The following is a 20,861-nucleotide window of genomic DNA, read 5'->3' on the forward strand; positions in this document are numbered from 1 at the left end:
GGGGCAATGCATGCTACAGTAAGATGGAGAGGCAGGAAGGGTAGACTGGCAAAAACTCGCATTGAGCGGTAAACATAATGATTATTAACTTTTGCCGTTATGATATTCTGTTACAGGGACCACTGGCACTGTAGATCATGGAAATCAATACCAGCTAAGACTAATATATGAGCACAATCTTCAGAGAACAGCATGCAACATGGCCTATGGCCCTTTTGGCGGAGTCAAAGGTAAATCAAGCACCAAAGAGACCATTTTATTTTCATTCTGTGAAAGCAATGTTTTGTTTTTTTTTCTTCTTGAAGAATTCAGATTATGTATTGTTGCTGATTGAATTATCATGTGTCAGATACATGTCTAAAGGCCAAGGTAATAGCTTATGAACGAAATTATAAACTATAATCCTGTTATGCCACTTTATGTCTATGATCCAACTTTTAGGCAGCAAATTTATATATGACTTCAGAGGGACTGGACTAAAAAAAAGAAAGTGAATTGCACTTAACATTTGTAGTGTACATGGCAAGTATAATCCTGTTCAAATCCAATGAGCATTAGGATTCATGAATCTAATTATGTAACTAAGCAATGACATTTGGGAATCAGCTGACACAATAAGCAGTGCAGTGATGAGGTATTGAAGAGATTGTTCTAATAAGCTTGGAGACAAAAAAAGTTTACTTTTACATTGATAATACTGCATCTGATTGAAACTAATAATGACACATTTGAAAAAAAATTCTAGGATGGGGCCATCTGCTTACTATCCTCCTTTCCTTAGTCCTCAGCCCTTTCCTTAAAAATTGGCAGCACAATACACCACAGACTCCAAAAATACAAGACAATGAACATGTGCAAACCTACACGGTTTGGAAATTGATGGATTTTGGAATAACTCCATCAACAGCCTTCCTAGAGTTTTAAATTTAAAGTTACATATTCATCACTAATCGAATAGTTTCAGTGTATTGAAAAATAGATATAAATGGGAATATATATTTTATGATTCACTTTCATTGGGATTCCACACTGTACAGTTTGCATAAACAAACCCATGAAGAGTCCATTGACAGCATAACAACAGCAGCCTGTCACAGAGCTATTTTGGTTAAAGTCAACTGACTTAAAAAATAAAAAACTGGACCTTAAAATACATAAAGACCAAAGCACTTGTCATATAATAACAACTATAGGACAAATCAAGTGTACTTGACAACAATAGTTTACCTTGCTAGTATAACGTCTTCCTTGTAACTTTGTACGTCGATGCAGCACCCTGTATATAATGTTATTTGTCTGGTGTTTCTTAGACTAAGGTGTGTGTGTGTGTGTGTCAATATATATACAGTGTTGAAAGAGGTAAGTTAATGTTTGTATAGCTGGCCAAAAAAATCCATGTGTGTTTTTTTTCAAATCATTATTGTTTTGGGAATAGGAGGGTATTTTGCATTCAGATCAATACTTTAAGGCTGGACTTGATTTAGCACTTGATTCCCAGCCTACTGGTTCAGATTATTTCAACAAAAAGGCTTTTCTTTTTTGTATTGCTCAGTTTGAGTAACTGACAGAAACAAAATGTTGATCTTGGATGTTTTTTTCCTGTTTTCCTCATGAAAGAAGTTTAGGAAACTAAAGTCATTGCTTTTCTTGGATCCTAGCTGCCTGTTGATAGCCGTTGCACAGAACCAAAGCATCGCTGGCACTGGCAAACATTATATGTTAAAGAAGCCAAATTGATTCCAGAAATTGTGAAACTTGAAATTAACAGCAGGTTTATGGGCCGTACTGGGCAGACTATTTACAAAAAAGCAAAAAGAAAAGAAAAAAATGTAGTCACGTGTAGTGCTTGGTACCCAAGGGTTTTTTTTTTTTGTAGGAAAGGTTTTCCTTTATTCTTCTTATGATTCAGTGCGTTTACATGAGCATAAGAATTCCGATATCAAAAGTCATGTATACACAGTTTTTGGAAAATGTATTGGAATATTCCGAAAGTCAGAAAACAGCACCTAGAAATTTCCGATTAAATTCCAAAAACTAACAAAATGTATGTCATGTAAACAGTTTTCGGAAAACTTTTTCCGATAGCGTACTGCACATGTGCAAACTTTGACCTTCATTCCTGCACGTTGTTTTTGGAAAACAGAGAAAATAATAATAATCTGTAGTGAGTCTGCATGCATCCATTTGTCTAGTTAGGGATAAAGTAATACATTTGTTAAAGTCCGTATGCATTTGTTAATAGCCCATACTGCAGCAGCAAATGTTTTCCAGCTTTAAAATGATGTGATAATTTAAAATAATGTCTGCAAAAGAAACTGGTAATATAGAACAGGATGAGCTTTTGGAAAGGCTGATTGCACATTGTGGGGAATCTGAATAGATGTATAGGATAGTAATCTTTGAATTTAAGACTTGACACTTCGATAAAGCACTAATGTACGATTTGAAGACCGGACTTAGGCTACTACAGTACTTTGCATGCGAAAATATCCAGTGTTTTCCGAAAACTTAAATCCATGTATACAGTTGAATTCTAATTAGATTCGCTATCATTAATCATGTAAACACAGAAAGTGACGTTTTAAGAATCAGTTTTTGTTTTCGGAAAACGCTTTGTCATGTAAATGTACTGATTGTCCATTTGAACTGTAATAGATTTGATTCACTTCAAAAAGTCTCTTAAGGTATATAACACTATAGAGAATGAGTGAGGAGTACAAAAAACACATTTCAAATGCAAAGTTGAATGTAACAATAAAGGAGGCATGTGAATGGGATACTGAAATTACTTCGGGTTAAGTAATGTATATACGAAGAAGCTGTGAACAAGGCACTTATTCATGGCCATGATTTGGAAAAGAACTAATTTTGTAAAAAAAAATAAAATAAAAAAAAATAATAATCTAAAAAGTATTTTCTTTCAATGTTGTTTTCTTATTTGACTATTTGCGATGTCATGGATGTTATTTTATTTACTGAATTTTTATTTACAGAGCTGCCTTTAAATACAAGTGCAGACAGATTCATTACTTATTATTATTACTGTTATTGTTTGTTTATTTAGCAGACGCCTTTATTCAAGGTGACTTACAGAGACTAGGGTGTGTGAACTATGCATCAGCTACAGAGTCACTTACAGCTACGTCTCGCCCGAAAGACGGAGCACAAGGAGGTTAAGTGACTTGCTCAGGGTCACACAATGAGTCAGTGGCTAAGGTGGGATTTGAACCGGGGACCTTCTGCTTACAAGCCCGTTTCTTTAACCACTGGACCACACAGCCTCCTACTTTGTGCTTAATCCAGGAAATCAGATTTAAAATAAATAGACATCCACTAGATGGCAGTAGGAGCACAACCTAAACAACTCTTGGAATTAAGTAAAATGTATGTTCCAATCCATTGTTCTACGCCCCCCATGGTAGATCGGGGAAGGAACATTCTAAAATGCACATTTTCACCTAATGACTGTTCAGGGCCAATGTGAGCTGAGTTCTGGTCAACTCAACAAAGCATTTGGCAATAGATTGTTACAGTACCTATGTTGGTGGCCTTGTCGGAATCCAAAGTTAAGTAACACTAAACTTCTCACCCATACTTTTTAGTCATTCCCTGGCACAGATGAGGCATGGGTTAGCTTGGGAAGCTCACACTCCAGCTGTCTGGCCAGTAATATATATTTAAAAAGAAAATAAACTTTGGATTCCCTGTGCAAATGCTGTAAATAAAGGCAAACATGAGGCTGTTCAAAGCAGATACTGTTGCGTTCTAATTAACCAGAAGTTATGATTTGGGGACATACAGTATTTATATTTTCATAGTTTAGGCTGACAATGTCTCGGAAAACTACTTGCTAAATGGAAACTTGATATCAACTGTGTTGTGATTTTATATCCTGATGGCTAGAAGCTATAGGACTTTTTCTCCAAAATACTATACCAAACTAGTTATATTGAACATGAAACACAGGCCAAAAGTTTTTGTTTTGTTTTACATAAAACATGCTTTATTCACAGTATAAAAATTACAGAAGAAAATGTGATGAATGCACAACCGCATTTGAAGGCGTCTGCTGGTGGTTGATAGCTGTCCAAACAACCTTGTTTTTGTTTGAAGATTTTTTTTTTTTCCTGTGATTTGATTGTAGTCTATAATGAACCTTTTGCAATACAGCAAATCATACTTGTACATTTTAAAGTAATTTCAGGATTATTGACAAACATTTCATTTTACTTTGTCTTTATGCTGTTGAACAAATGGTCCTCTGTTTTATACGTCATGTGATTCATACCTGGGCAACAGGGAAATATAGGTTTTCAGCCAAATTAATGCAAAGCCTTAAATATTGTCTTAAGATGCAAAAATACTTAGTCTTTGTTCATTATATCAACATTTGCGAAATTACCATATTATGTTAACATTGTAATGTAACCATGAGCCACCTTTTGATTTAAAATTCTCTAGCCTAACATTGCCTTTCCCCTCTGGAGACCCAGGTCTGAATCTGGTATAGGTCACAAGTGAAAATACTTTTGTGGTCTCAATGTAGTCCATTAGTCCACATCACAAAACTACACCACACAATTCAGCACAATTTCCAGTCTCTGCTTCAGTGAAACCCGCTCTGAAGCAGGCAGGGGTGCACTTTGTAGAGCTGTGAGGGGAAGCTCTCACAGCGGCTGCCGGCTCAGTGCCTGGCTCTAACCAGTGCTTGTTCCTCAGCTTTCGTGAGCACTAAATTCACCAAAAGCACTTCATGTTTAGTTTGTTCCACATTATTGTGAGTGTTACAAAACTGACAACTCAAGTCAGACCCAGAGTAAAAGCAACACATCTGGCTTTTTTTAAAATTAAAATCCCAGATCTTAAAAAAAAGAAATACCAAAACTCACCTATAGTTACAGTGCATGTCACATAAAGTATACTTGAGGATATTAGTCTACTTGATATAGTCGAGGAAGACGGTTATACACTCATCGCGCTTTATAGTTATCGCTTATGTGTAACTCAAAACCTGATAAAGTAGTCAGGTATTTTTGGGGGATTATCCATGTATCAGTTCAGGCTGAAATTCTCATTGAAATAATTGCATCCAAAATCCATGCATGCAGACACAGAATCTGCTCAAAGCATGTATCTCTTATTACAACATTTGCAAATATGAAAAGCGCAGTTTTAATGGCAATGCTCTGTAGAAACAGCAGGAAGTAACTGAGATTTGTATTTTTTTTTTATTTCAGCCAAAGTGACTTGTTTAACGACTGCTGCTACAGTGAAACTTTGCCACTTGGCTCACATTTCAGATATCGCATTAACTTGTTTAATGAAACTGATGTTTAAGAGTGTGTTTAGACTAAATGTATTTTTTGTCATGTTAAACTGGAGAAACGCAGCTGGGCTGATAGCAGAATGTACCAACTGCTGGCAGTTTGACATTTTCCCAAGAGGCATGAGCTGCTAAAGCTATATGTTGCATTTAGCGATCCCATCTGATATAAAGAAAGTTAGATTTATACATTTAATAGAGTGAAAACATAGCTGTCTTGACTTTTTGAAGTGGATATTTCTTGTTTAAAACTGCATATATGTTTTCAAGAGTAAGTATGAAAGAAGAAATCGGTAAAGAGGGTTGCAAAGCAGCAAACATATCCTTTCTTTTTTTAGCTCAAGCACTGAAAATATTTGAATAACTTTTAAAATAAAAAAGGAATGACAGACCAATATACACCTGTGCAAACTAGCACATACAACTTATTTCTTATTTCAATGAACGCCATAAAGAATATTTAAGAATTTATCACATGGTGGTGGAGCCAACTCCAACCCCATATCTCATTGATACTAAGTTTATTTTGGTACTTCTATATCTCTTGCTGTTGAGAGTTTAAAGATTATCTAACCTTGATCAGTTCATATGTACACACACCCCCTTTGAAACCTGCGTTCAAATACACAAATGCTTGTAAATGTTTGCCTCTCCTGTCTGGTTAGCCTATGTTCACTGCTAACAAAAAATAAACAATATTGGGGTATTTTGAAAAGTTTACCAAGTTTAACGCAGACCTGCTTGCCACTTTGTCACAGTTCTGAAAGCAAAATGCAAAAGCTGGAATTAAATAAAAAAATGTTTACTGTGTTTAAAAGGCACTGTTGTACACAACATAAATGATAATTACTCAAATTGCAGGAGATATTTTGTGTGCTTATAAACTGTTATGAGGTTGATTTGGTTAAATCCTCCAGTATTTACATTTTCTTTTTTTTTTACAGTTTTAAACAATGTACTGTATAATTCAATTTAAACAAAGCCTAATCCTGCTTTGACGTGAATCAAGTAAAACAACTGTTATGTTTACGCTCCTGCGAGTTTCTACCTGTTTGTCATATAAATTCTGCTTCTAATTTCATGTGCAGTAAACTCTGGTTTTGAAAGGGAGCCATTATTCTAGCCAGCTAGTTGGAATCGGCATATGATTCAGTTTAAAGAAGCTCTATAAAGGTTATTCTAAAACGATCACTCATTTGGGAGCTGGTTTGTTGATGTTTTTAGGTGTTAATGTGGCTATCAGGTTTTGCATAAGGAAGCCATTAGACACCCCCCCCCCCCACACACAGACACACACAATTACCATTATCAGACATTGTATCAGGCAAGCCAAACAAGTGAACCCAACTTTCATGCAAAAGTCTCTGAGCTCTAGTATTTCTTTTTTACTTCTTCGAAAATTCTTCAGGCAGCCTCTTTCCAGATCTTGAAGGCGCAATGAGGTAAAACAGTACTCGGATATGCATGGGCATTGAATCTACCTTTCAAATGAAGAGTTGGCCCCAGACTATTGCAACAAAAGCTTACATTGACTTGGTTTACATGCAGTTTAGGAGCTCCAAATTCTCTCTTATTGTCGTAAGAATGCGACATAGTGCACATATCACGCAAATTCCTCACACTTTAGGAAGTGTACAGCCAAAAAATTGGATGGCTAAAAAGGGTGTGTAAATCCGCTTCTCGTGCTAAAAAGCAACAAGTTCGAAAGCAGTACCATATGTTCACGAGACTTCAGCAGAGACAATCCCATTTGGGACGCAACATAGCTCAACTTTCTACTATAACTGAAGGCCATACCAAGCAATTCTTTATTAACAACTGAGATCAGCCGAAAGTAGCCCTGGCTACCAATAATAATATGAGTGGTTTAGAGACAGTTTGGCTCAAGTAGTGACGTCCCAGACCAGGAAGTTGACACAGATGCAGGCACTACGAGTGAATGCGCTGGTGCGATGTTTTTATTCAAAAAAATTATAAAAAAAAATGGTAGACAAAAACAGAGTTCACAGAGCAAAAATAAAAGTTCAAACACCAAAACAAATCTTGAACACTGATGCCAAACAAATACCGTGCTGGTCTGCCCAGCATGAGTAGCAATTGTTTTCTTTTTCTTTTGACTCGTTTTCTCTCGACATGCTCAGGTTCCGCCTCCTTGAACACCCCACAGATCAGCAAATGCTGCAGGTTTTTGTACCTGTGACCATCTCCAGATTAGCAATAAATTAATCAATCAATCTGGAGATGGTAACATTCTGCATGGGGTTTTTGTATCTGCATGGTCAACAGTCACTTTGTCAATAATCACTGACTGCCGACCACCCAGTGTCACGAGCTGTCTGGCAGAGATGAGCTGTTAACACCTCTGCCAGACCGCACTTAAACTATACAACAATATTTCCCCTGTAAATAATCCCAAACAATACATAGAACAGTAACAACAAAACACCACCTTCAATTCACCCGTTCTAAAACCAAAACAATACAGTATTTACAATACATTCACCCATGTGAAATAAACATAACACAATACATTTACAAGCAGGGCTTTGCCTGCCCCCTAATTATCTGTATATTTGGTTGATTTCTCAAATGTGATTTAAAATGACTTGTACATATAGTAGATATACATGGTTTTTCATGATGCTGATACATGTGTGTATGTTACTGACATTTATTTTTATTATTTTAGGTCGTGACTTTATTTGCATTCAGTCCATGGATGGTATGCTGGTGTTCTTTGAACAGGAGAGCTATGCATTCGGCAGGTTTCTACCAGGTTTCCTTCTGCCTGGTCCACTGTGTTACATCGCCCGCACAGACACTTTCATCACTGTTTCTTCCAGTCGATACGTTGAGAGCTACAAGTTAGTATTACAAAAGCTAAATGAAAATAAAAAATGTCAGCATACTTACAGCAACTACAGCTATGGCCAAAAGTTGGGGATTGACAAAATTAGTTATTTTATTCAACATCATGCAATCAAAGAAACTACAAAATGATATTGCAAAAGTCTACTGGAAGCCATAATAGTAGTACAGTGTTTAATGTTAGATTTCAAAGTCACATTTTTCAGTTTGTCAGTTTTTCGTTAAGTATGTGGGAAGACTACAAAGCAGTATGCAATTCAATATGTTAACATAACATTATTCCACAGTCATTCGACTTTATGAAGCAAAATTGGTTAATCCATTCGGGCAGTGGTTCCCAACCTGTGGTCCGTGAGTAAACTCCAGGTGGTCCGCAAACAACTCCCAAAATTCAGTTACGCAATTCTAAGCAACACAACAGCAGCTATTGGTAATGTAAACAAGATCATACTGAAGTGTCATTTTGGGCCTGTGATCGGGTAAACATGATAAAAAATGCACTTCATTATGGGTCACCATAATTTCCAGTACAGCTTTTTAACGCATATCATTGGATAGGGGAGGAATTGAATTTCACTGCCTGCTTGATTTTTTTTTTTTTTTTTTTGTGCGATAGTGTCATGGCAAATTTCGCGCCCCCCCGCCCCCCCCCCCCCCCGTAGTCCTAAATGAGTCACGTGGCGATTTCATTCCGCGATTATGTAATCGTAATGTTGATACTTTTCTTGCTTCTGCATGCTTTACATTACAGTGATCTGCGTGTGATTAAATACATAACCTTTACAATAAAACAAATAATACATTTTAATTACTATCTATCTATATATCTATCTATCTATCTCTCTGTCTCTCTATCTGTCTGTCTCTCTGTCTGTCTGTCTATCTATCTATCTATTATTTGTATTTAGTAGATGCCTTTATCCAAGCCGACTTATAGAGACTAGGGTGTGTGTACTATGCATCAGCTGTAGAGTCACTTACAACAACGTCTCACCCGAAAGACAGAGCACAAGGAGGTTAAGTGACTTGCTCGGGGTCATACAGTGAGTCAGTGAGTGAGCCGGGATTGGAACTGAAAAAATAAAAGCAAAAAGTTTTATATGGTTTCTGAAGAAGTGCTTTATAATGTTCCCCAGAGTGTTCTGAAAAAAGGACACCAATTTCAAGATGTTACTGTAAAAAATAGATTTTTAGTGAATTTTTATAAGAGAGTCAACTAAAGCCCCAAAAAACTGAAAAACGCTTGGTTAACCACATTATATATAATTATAAAGTATCTATGTAGTCTACATTCTTCCCCTTTATCTTTCTTTTATTACTAGTGTGTATAACTTAATATTACAGCTCCCTTTGATGCAATACCAAGCACTGCTCTCAAACTAAGTCGCCATTACAGCTTTCTTATGTGAAACAAATACTAAATAACTGTTACACATAATGAAGTCACATTTGTCTTGTCAAAATTACAGACTACATCTAGCATTCACGTCAGTGTGCATCTTTCTAATCCGTGCTCATTCTACTGCTTGTGTTCACTATTAAGGAAAAAATAAACTTTATCTGGCTGTCCCAGCCTTTTTGCTCTGCATAAAAGTAGCGCACTGTATTGCATATTCCTAACTCGGTTGGAATGACTAAATTAAAACAAAGAAACAAACAATAAAGAACCATTACAACCACAGTTGTAGTACTTTTCAACAATATAAAATATGTGCTACAGTGTTGCCAGGGATATAGGAATATCCCTATTATTTCCATATTATACGTTTTTGGAGAGGTTAGCTGCATATAGTAACAGAAGTTAATGAAACAAAGAGAACCTATATTTGTTGCTTGACTTGTGAACTGCACCATAGTCTGAATGATCGACTTCAGCTCCATGTTATTATATGGGTTTATTCAGCCAGGTTTAATACCTCACAAGACTATGCCAAAAGGAAATTCTGTTAACACTACTTCTGGAAATATTGTGTGTTGTCTGTTCTGACGGCGTCATATTTAACCAAAATGCTATAACTCCTATAGACTGCGTGCCACCAATCCAATTTAATTTACACATCACAGCCCACCAGAAGTGGTTTGTAACTTCCTGTACACTCTCCAATCATTTAAAATTTTTTAAATTGCTACTCACCCACCTTGTCTTCGTATTCCAGTGTGTTTTTTATATGTACGTCGAACTGGCGACTCAGTGAGTGCAATCAGGGCCGTAGCCAGCCGTGAAAAATCACTGAGGCACTTCTATTAATGTGATTGGCTAGCTGCGAGGCTCCTTGCAAACCACAGCCCTGTAAATAAAATTAATAAGAAGTACGATGATTAATTATGTGTTTGCATTATAAGAGCACTACTTAAAATTCATTTTATTCCACCGCCATTATGCACGTTAATATTATTCGCTGGAGTAGATAGCAGTCTTAGTTAATCGGTTTATTTCAGTAAAGATTTTGAAGAGCCCAGAGATATCAGCGGGACTTGGGAATTAATGTGCACACACAACGAGGGATGAAATGCGTTTTTATTTGAGGCAAAGCAACGTGTAAAAAGCCTAAATAAATAATGTAGTATGATTTTAACTGAGGCCCATGCCTTATAGCTGGCTATGGCCTTGGCAAGAAGTTTTATTAGAAATGGATAGATTAATTTGCTACACGAGGTAACGGTTGTGGGGACGAGTACTGGTATTTACATTTACTGGATCTGAGGACGACCCAAGCCCCAGGGCATTATTTGTCAGGAGTTTTGTCAAACAAAACTCTTAATCCTGCAAAATTGGGATGGCATTTATCTACAAAGCATTCAGAATGTGAAAAAAAAAAAACTTTTTTTTTTATTTTTATTTATAAACTTTGCCATCAGTAACTTCTAATGTGTAAAACGACAACATTCCTTGATGAACTGGTATTGAAGATTCAGTCCCAGGAATCTCATTAAGTTAGGTATGTTATATAAATACTTTACTTTCTACATGCAGTTATACATGTACACATATAGCTTAGTTTCAAAATGCTGTTATGAAACAATGCGAGGCAAGTGGTCCGTGGGGAAAATCCAAACACCATGGTGGTCCCTACATTGAAAAAGGTTGGGAACCACTGCTATAGGGTGGTGCAAAACTTTTGGCCACAGCTGTAATCCTTTGTACATGTCAGGTTAAGGAGTAGATTTTTGGTTATCTGACAAGTTCACTAGGTCTTTATTTTTAAAGTGTGTAAAAAAGAGGTTATTACATCCAGTGTTATTGCCTTAATACTTACTGCAGAAGGATCAGTTTCTTTAGATCAATTTTTTTACCACATATTTTTTTAAAGCCATGCTTTTGCCATTTACACTTTTATGCCAAGAACCACATCCGCAGTATTTTACATGTTTAAATAAGAAACTAAAATTGGTAAAAACAGTGACACTGGATACTGTATAATACAACTGCTGATATCTATGTATCTTCTGCTATTGCTACAGCTGAGCCTGGTTAGGAAAGCGATAACTGAAAGTTTTGACTTTCTAATGACACTTCCACAGTGCAGTGCTTGTGTTTTGCAGCTGTTTATTATTCTGAGTTTTAACTCATCACTTAAGTAATAATGGGTAACATTTAATTTGAACCACATGTAGGACTTAAGAGCCTTCCCCACAGATACCAAAGATATGAGGTGTTTATTATGCAAAACCTTTAAGTATTTTTCAGTTTATGGTTAACATTGATAGGAGGCTGTGTGGTCCAGTGGTTAAAGAAATGGGCTTGTAACCAGGAGGTCCCCGGTTCAAATCCCACCTCAGCCACTGACTCCTTGTGTGACCCTGAGCAAGTCACTTAACCTCCTTGTGCTCCGTCTTTCGGGTGAGACGTAGTTGTAAGTGACTCTGCAGCTGATGCATAGTTCACACACCCTAGTCTCTGTAAGTCGCCTTGGATAAAGGCGTCTGCTACATAAATAAATAATAATAATATTGAAAGTAGGCACTACAAGGTTGTATTGAGAAACCTATATACAATTAAATTTCAATATTTTTATTAAATGGAAATATAAAACCTTTAGTTCACAAGATTTATTTCTGCACAGATCATTGTTTGTCTGAAGGCTGTTATTGATGGTCTCAAGCAAGTTCCTAAATATATATATTACTATTGGCACTCATTGATAACTTTGCTGGCATTCTGTACATGTATACAACTTCAAAAAGCTTGGTTTTAGTAAATTCTGCTAGTTCAGCATCATTTCATTAAAAAACAAATTCAGCACCTGAAATTGCCAGCAGTAAGCCAGAAATCAAGACTTCATCTATTCTTCCCTGAAAAAAGATATACAACAATCTCTGTTTTTCAAGAGCTTGAGCAAGATCCAGTGGGGGGGTTAGCAAATGAACAGATCTGAATGGACAGAAAATATCTGAAACCAAGAAGAAATTAACAGAAGAATGACATGGTCAATGAAAATGAAGAAAATAGTTTGTATTTAAGTCAGTGTCTCCTCTTATGATAATGGGTAGGACAAATGAAGGACATAAATATCACCACGGCATTCAGTGCTTCTTGGTGTTGGATCTGTGAAACTGATTTGTGCTTTGGTGAAAGTTGATAATTCCTTGACTGCTGCTAAAATAAAGCAAATATGGATATGCAAAATAAGTCTATCTATTTTAACATATAACATGTATCTAATAACATATTTAGCAAACTTTTATATGGCAGTGCTATGGTTGAAAGACTAACATATGAAGTTTCCAACTTAATGTTTTTGGATGTTTTATGTATTTCTATTCTTTTTTTTTTTTTTTTTTTTGATTAATGTCAGGTACCAAACTCTCGCTGTTGCCACAGATGCTGATACGAGACAGGAATCAGAACACCAAAAGCTTGTCTCTGGAAAAAAACTGGCAGTGAGTATTGCAATAGTACTGTTCTTGGGCACCACCATTCGAATGGGGGTTCAGGTGGCTTAAATTTTGGTCTTGAGTTTGAAATACCTAGGAACAAAGCTTGTACCAGCAAGAGAATCTTGAAAGAGTAGTTTAACAAAATAATTACCTCCTGGTTACTTGTTGTACATCTAGCTGAAAGCCACAGCTGTAGCACAATAACTAGAGAAATACAGTAAAGCCTGTCTAATCCAAGTGACATTCTCTAATTCGGCATGCTTTATGGGTCCCCTACAATCTGGAATTGGTCTATTCTGGAGTCCAACGTGATTAAGTCTGCTGCCTAAAATCAGTGTAACTTTGACTGCGCAGTCTGGCACCGGGTCTTTTTTTTTTTTTTTTCAAAGTTTAAAACCACAGTAGTATAAAAAACACAACGAAGACAAAAGCAAGACATTGCGCATATACTCACATTTCCCGCCTGCGACATTCTGAATTGTGATGTTTTTGAACAGCAAATAAAAATGATTAAATGTCCATATGGACTTACAAAAAAAGCTGAAGGTTTACCAAAATCAACACAAAAAAAGGTCTTTCTATGGGAATGGTTTAAACAGCCTCCTGCTAATGACAGGTAAAGATTTTGCTGGCATTGTTGTTTTTAAAGTTTGCTGAGGTATTAGTGTGTTTATTATACTGTATGTACAGTAATCAAGTTTTTTTTTTAAAGTATTCAAATAATGTTGTCATTTTACCTTTTAGGTTCAGTATTAAATGACAGCAACTCTGTAATCCAGCACACTAATCATCTAATCGTGTGCAATTTTCTGATCCCTAGCGATGCTGAATTGGACAGGTTTTACTGTGCAAGGGGCTGTTCAAAAACACACCACCATATACAAATCATAAGTTTCACAGAAGTCCTCATTCTTATCAGTTCATGTTTGCATACACTCATACAGATCCTGGTTCATTGGTGAAGCACAGTTGTTTGATGTACTGGTACATTACTGACCCTAAGGTGTATCTTCCAAGTTTAAGCCACAATCAGAAATCACACACTGGAAAGCTGTCTTGAGTAAAAAGAGCAACATCAAAAAGAGATCCGCCTAAGGGTCTAAAATACACCATTACATGAAACAGTTTGGTTGGTGTTGAGTGTTTTACCAATGCTTAAAGAAGCTGTGTGAATGCAGGCAAACATATACTAATAGAAAGTCCAACTGCTTTGAAGTGGGCTCCCTTTTTCTGTGATGATGCCTTTAAACTATTGTTACAGTAGAGAATGAAATTTAAGGTTCAGGTTGCCATGTCTAATTTATTTGGCATTTCACAAGACCTCTTCATATGAAAAATTGTTATACTGATCTACCTGCAACTGATGATTTAAAAATTTGTGTGGATTGCAATCATCAAGGACCCTCACCTGTTTGTCAGCGCCTGATATTTTTGTGGAGCGCTCAATCTGAATCGGTTTGTGCAGCATTACTGTAGTTATTAGTTGCACTTTAGGTTTATTGGTCTGCTAGCTAAAGAAATCTAGTCTAGTGGTTTGTTTATGTTTATCACCAAGTGGAAAGGTTTCCCATGTTATTGAAGTTAAGTTCATAGCTGTTACTATGCCACAGCTGGATGTATTAGAACATTTTACAGCACCAGTGATAATTTAGAAAATGTTACAGTACCAAAATACCCTAAAAACAGCTTTAGTTTATCTCACTGTGGTATGGGTTAATCAACTGAACCACTAAGTATAACATTTTGTTTCAATTATTCATTTTTTAGGCAGACTGGATGCTGTCCATTGGAGAGATAGCTCTGGATTTAAACGTTTTGTCTAATCCGGTGGCAGCCTCTGTGTTTGTGCTGGGAGAGAGAAACTTTTTCTGCATAAAAGAGAACGGGCAGATGTGTTTCATGAAGAAACTGGAACACAATCCAAGTTGCTTCTTACCGTATGCATCAGGTATGTGTCGGGTTTAATTATGCTTGCATAAATATAGTTACGTTATCAGAAGTGATCAGATATTTCCAAGAAGGCTTTTAATCTACTCAAACTCAAACCTCATACAATAAACAAAGTAAATATGGAGCCATTTTTGTTTTTATTCCATTAACACATCATCGAGGATGAACTGAGAAACATTCCTCTGTTTATTTAATTAAAAATGTTAAAAAAACAAAACCAAAAAACTGTTTATAAACATATTTAAGATTGATGAATCATGTTTGAATTGGAACACATATTGTACATTCGTTTGCGTGCTTTGTTTTTTACATATTACGTAAGTCATTTGTTATAAGTCAGTTGTTCTTCCTTCACATTAATTACTTATTACTTTAATAAGGCACTTGCAGATTTCATGAGGAATATGTAATAAATATGCAGTTTATGCTATCCCACATTAAACATAATGAATGCAACATGTAATTTCCACTTGGCAGAGTCCAAACTCCTATGCCAAGAAATATGTGAAGCAGGACACTTTTAGTGTAATCTATACAGACCAATGATTGGATTTTGTACTATATTTTTGTACTCTTTTTTTTTTTTATTCAAACATAAAACACACCCAAAAGTTGTGTTTTAATGAGTTATTGACCTTGCCATTTGGCTTGCCGTTTTACATTGTTTCCTTACGTCTTAAGGTTGGTTCATACTTTAGTTGTGCGACTGTTTGCTGAGAGTGGTTGATAGTCTCTTTTAGATGTGCGACTGTTTGCTGAGAGTGGTTGATAGTCTCTTTAGATGTGCGACTGTTTGCTGAGAGTGGTTGATAGTCTCTTTAGATGTGCGACTGTTTGCTGAGAGTGATTGATAGTCTCTTTTAGATGTGCGACTGTTTGCTGAGAGTGGTTGATAGTCTCTTTTAGATGTGCGACTGTTTGCTGAGAGTGGTTGATAGTCTCTTTAGTTGTGCGACTGTTTGCGGAGTGGTTGATAGTCTCTTTAGTTGTGCGACTGTTTGCTGAGAGTGGTTGATAGTTTCTTTTAGATGTGCGACTGTCTGGCAGTCAAAAGAGCTGATTTTGTCAGAGCTGATTTTTCTCTACTCTAGTCAAGACTGATTGTGGGGAAATGAGAAGGGCAAACATATTAGTGTTGTGATGTGTATTGATTCCTGTACAGTATGTGAAGCGTTGTGTACTGTAGCCTGTGAGAAACTCATATTCTTGCGCAAAATCAGACTTGAGTCTTTTTAAAGCATTTTGCTGTGGAAATAACAAAAGAAAATCATGCACAACACCCATAAAAGGATATTTAACAGGTAAGAAATCCCTTTAGTGTATGCAAATCTTAACTTAATCCTGGTTTTATAGTTTCAGTTTCAGTTGTGCAATTCATAGTATGCACAGCTACAGGGTAACTGGAGGGTGCAAACAATATGACAAAGTTATTTATTTCTTAAGAGATGTTTATTATACTTGTCTCTCTCTGGTTTATTAGGACTGATAAAAACAAAAACAAGACACATAATATCTGCAATCTGTGGTCCCAGATGTTTATTTACTGCAGTTTCCTCACAGATCAGTTTAATTTTTTATAAAATAAAAAATAAAAAGGCAGCAGTCTGGAGAGTGCAGAAACACATTTACTTAGGGATATAGGAGTCCCCGTAGTGTTTGCACTCAAACACATTTCATTACCTTTCCCGTATCCAGTGATATATTTTTTCAAATAATTAAAAATGGTTTTGTGATTTTTTTTTTTTAATCCATAAATTACCTGAAATGAATCTGAACACAAATTGTATGGCAAATTATTGTCTTTGTTTATGAATAATCTCCAAGTCCTTCTGATTGTCTGTGCATTCTGTGTTTGTTTAAAAACAATTACTACATTTGAAATGAATGTACAACGGTCTAAATGACTACATCTGTCCCAAAATAATTAACCTAACTTAGTCAATGTATGCAGCGGTTAGTAAATTTCCTCCAATTTGATATGCATGTCTCTCTGGCATGTAAGAACATAAGAAAGTTTACAAATGAAAGGAGGCCATTCGGCCCATCTTGCTCTTTTGGTTGTTAGTAGCTTATTGATCCCAGAATCAAAGGCAGCAGCTTCTTGAAGGATCCCAGTGTGTCAGCTTCAACAACATTACTGGGGAGTTCATTCCAGACCCTCGCAATTCTCTGTGTAAAAAAAGGGCTTCCTATTTTCTATTCTGCATGCCCCTTTATCTTATCTCCATTTGTGACCCCTGGCCCTTGCTTCTTTTTTCAGGTCGAAAAAGTCCCCTGGGTTGACATTGTCAATACCTTTTAGAATTTTGAATGCTTGAATCAGATCACTGCGTAGTCTTCTTTGTTCAAGACTGAATAGATTCAATTTTTAGCCTGTCTGCATACGACATGCCTTTTTATTATTATTTATTATTTATTTCTTAGCAGACACCCTTATCCAGGGCGACTTACAATTGTTACAAGATATCACATTATTTTTACATACAATTACCCATTTATACAGTTGGGTTTTTACTGGAGCAATCTAGGTAAAGTACCTTGCTCAAGGGTACAGCAACAGTGTCCCCCACCTGCGATTGAACCCACGACCCTCCGGTCAGGAGTCCAGAGCCCTAACTACTACTCCACACTGCTGCCCTCCATATTGCAGGAATACTAGGACGCAGCAGGTAGCCAATGTGGTTTGTTGTAAACCCGACACCCTACAGTAAAACTTTAATTCATGTGTTTTATTTACTCTGTGAACATTTTGCTTTTGGAAATTAAACACTTGTCAAAATGAGCGCTCTAGTGCACTGGTATTTGAGATCTGTCCTCTAAATCACTGCAGGAAGTGCGAAAAACAAACAAACAAACAAAAAAAAAACATAGGAAGTGCTCTGGCTTTTCAGTTCTGTACCACATCGTGAATTGTTTTTGCTCTGTTACCTGTTTGACAATGTGGGCAAAAATCCTTACACTATCAGTGCACTAGAGCTGCCATTTTGAAAAGTTGACAGGATGTTAACAATGAAACCCCGCTACTTACTCTTTAAATTTAACTGTATCTGAAGTGAGATTGTTTGTTTTAGTTTTTTTCAAAGTCCGGCAACAGGTGATTTGGTCAGTGGTGTCAAAATCTACTGCTGCTTTGGGTTTTATTATGATGGAATTATTACTTGAATACTCTGAGAAGACTTGGCATCTGTAGCGAATTAAACTTTGCAACATTTTCATTAAATTTTTTCCTAAAAGACTCTTAGATGACTGGTTACCAGTGGTTGTACATTAGTTCAAAGTAACATCGCAGTTAAAATGGAAGGCTCTTTTTTAATGCCTACCCCATTACCATTAAAGATTGTACAGTATTTATCGAGATTACTCATGACTTCAAGGTAATGTTGCATTTTACCCCCTGAAAATACATTTTGCTCTCAGTGTTTATATTAGAGGGTAAGTTACTCCCAGACCCAAAACCTCACCTGGAGTGCTGCTGGTTACAATGAAAAAGCATTAAATCCAGAGCCCAGAGCCCAGAATCCAGAGCCCTAACCACTACTCCACACTCCTTTAAACCTGGGATAATTCTAGTCGCTCTTCTTTGCACTCTTTCTAGAGCAGCAATGTCCTTTTTGTAGCGAGGTGACCAGAACTGAACACAATATTCTAGATGAGGTCTTACTAATACATTGTAAAGTTTTAACATTACTTCCCTTGATTTAAATTCAACACTTTTAACAATATATCCGAGCATCTTGTTGGCCTTTTTATATAGCTTCCCCACAATGTCTAGATGAAGACATTTCTGAGTCAACATAAACTCGAACAAGGCTTGTTAAGGTGAGGTTGCATCTGTGAAACTGTTGCCACACGTGTGGCAGATATAAAAATACTTTCATTTTTTGACCACAGTAGTGAATAAAAGCTGAGGTAAATTGCACAATTGCTCTTTAATTCTGAGGTGGGGAAGGTTTAAACAGAAGAGTTTCGTTCAAGTGGGATGAACAGCAGTCACTGCCTGTCATTTGCACAGTGTGTGTGAGGGCCTCAGATTAGACTGATTGCCGGCTGTTATAAAGACGCAATTAAAACCAGTGTTCTACAATCCTGGCATTGGAATATATCTTTGTTGGCGTAATGTATATTTTTAGCAATATCTTAAGAATCACTCATTCACTTTTTATATTAAACCGTGGCACTGCTTAGTTCTAACACAGCTTTTATCAATAGGATACTGCTTGGTCAAATGTGATAAAACTTTTCATGCACAACTGTTACAAGAACAATGGGAATTAAATATATACAGTGATATTCTACTGGAATTGTGTGGGTAGAAAATTCTTTAACTTCCAACATTTTAACTGAACATTAAGTGTAAATGTATGGTTACTTTGGATATTGTCTTATGTACTGTCTGTAGTACTTTCCACTAGCTGCAGTATATTTAATAATAAGGTTAGAAATGTTTGTCTTTTATATTTATTAAGTCACTTTAGTTTTCCCAGAAGACTGAACACCATTCTGTTCTTGGAACGGCAAACCATACAATCACCACCACAACTAATAATCAAACCAAATCCGAAATTTTATTTCAATATATTTAAACTCCTGCAAACATTTAAACTTTCCCACACAACCTAGGAAAATGTCAAACACTAAACCATGACACAAGACAAAACTCCTGATAAGCAAATAAAGTACCCCAGCTCCCTCCAATTGTCTTGTTGGAAGAAATGTATAAATGTACTGATATTTGCTCTGCAACTAGATTTTTTTTCTTTGTCTCTGGTTTTCTTTGTGGTGCAGTATGTGAAGGAACGTCAAACAGTCTCATTGGGAACCATAATAACATGCTGCTGGTTTACCAGGATGTGACACTACAGTGGGCTGCTCAGCTTCCACATGTTCCTGTTGCCATCAGAGTGGCCAACTTCCAGTGAGTAAAGAACATATCTGGAATTACATGGGTATCCTTGATGATTTATTTTATTTTTATTTTTTCAGTTTCCTTCTTTTTTTTTTTTTGCTTTTTCAAGGTACAACAGTTGCCCCGCTAATAGTGTTCTTTTGCATGTCATGTTTACATGTTTTTTTGGCATTCATGTTTAAAGGGGTAATTTAATAGCTTGAAATAAATCCCTTAACCTGCCATGCTCTTCCGTTCGCTATGTGCAGTTTTGAAAGAGCATTAACTAGTTCTATACCACATTAAAGAAAGGTTTCTTTTAGCATGCCTTACTAGCAGGTAGTCTGTTACATTTGCACTTCCCTGTTCATTTCTCCTCAGCAATGTGTATTCAGGGTCAACACATTTCACTGCCTGCAAAGCATGTCACTCATTCGGGGGAGCAACTGGTTGGTTAATAACAGGAACGAAAGCATGCAAACTGAAAACTTTCTTTAACCTTGTATGGCATCAGATAATATGAAAATGAATGACTGATAATACAGTACATGTATGTGCTTTTTTCAAAACTATGCAAGACAAGAGAATACAAGTACAGAACAGGTAAGATTTATCTCGCCAGTTATAATTCCTTTGTGTACCTGTATTAATATACAAAATCATATATATATATATATATATATATATATATATATATATATATATATATATATATATATATATATATATTTTTTTTTTTTTTTATATATATACAGACGTGCTCAAATTTGTTGGTACCCCTCCACAAAAAACGAAGAATGCACAATTTTCTCTGAAATAACTTGAAACTGACAAAAGTAATTGGCATCCACCATTGTTTATTCCATATTTAATATAAATCAGACTTTGCTTTTGATTTTTTAGTCAACATAATATTGTAAATAAGAAAACAAATGAAAATGGCATGGACAAAAATGA

The 20,861-nt window shown here is 36.1% G+C and overlaps 1 protein-coding gene across 3 annotated transcripts in view; it reads left to right on the forward strand.

Annotated features, from left to right (window-relative positions):
* Nucleotides 1-20,861, forward strand: part of bbs9 (Bardet-Biedl syndrome 9) — a 275,781-nt gene that overhangs the window by 11,997 nt on the left and 242,923 nt on the right. For all 3 annotated transcript variants that reach the window (XM_059022878.1, XM_059022879.1, XM_033998802.3), the window contains exons 5-9: nt 117-230; nt 8,013-8,187; nt 12,988-13,072; nt 14,837-15,017; nt 19,805-19,934. In XM_059022878.1, coding sequence (XP_058878861.1) covers nt 117-230; nt 8,013-8,187; nt 12,988-13,072; nt 14,837-15,017; nt 19,805-19,934 — 685 coding nt within the window. The remainder of the gene's footprint in view (nt 1-116; nt 231-8,012; nt 8,188-12,987; nt 13,073-14,836; nt 15,018-19,804; nt 19,935-20,861) is intronic.

Source organism: Acipenser ruthenus, chromosome 4, assembly GCF_902713425.1.
Source record: "Acipenser ruthenus chromosome 4, fAciRut3.2 maternal haplotype, whole genome shotgun sequence".
NCBI classification, from domain to species: Eukaryota; Metazoa; Chordata; class Actinopteri; order Acipenseriformes; family Acipenseridae; genus Acipenser; species Acipenser ruthenus.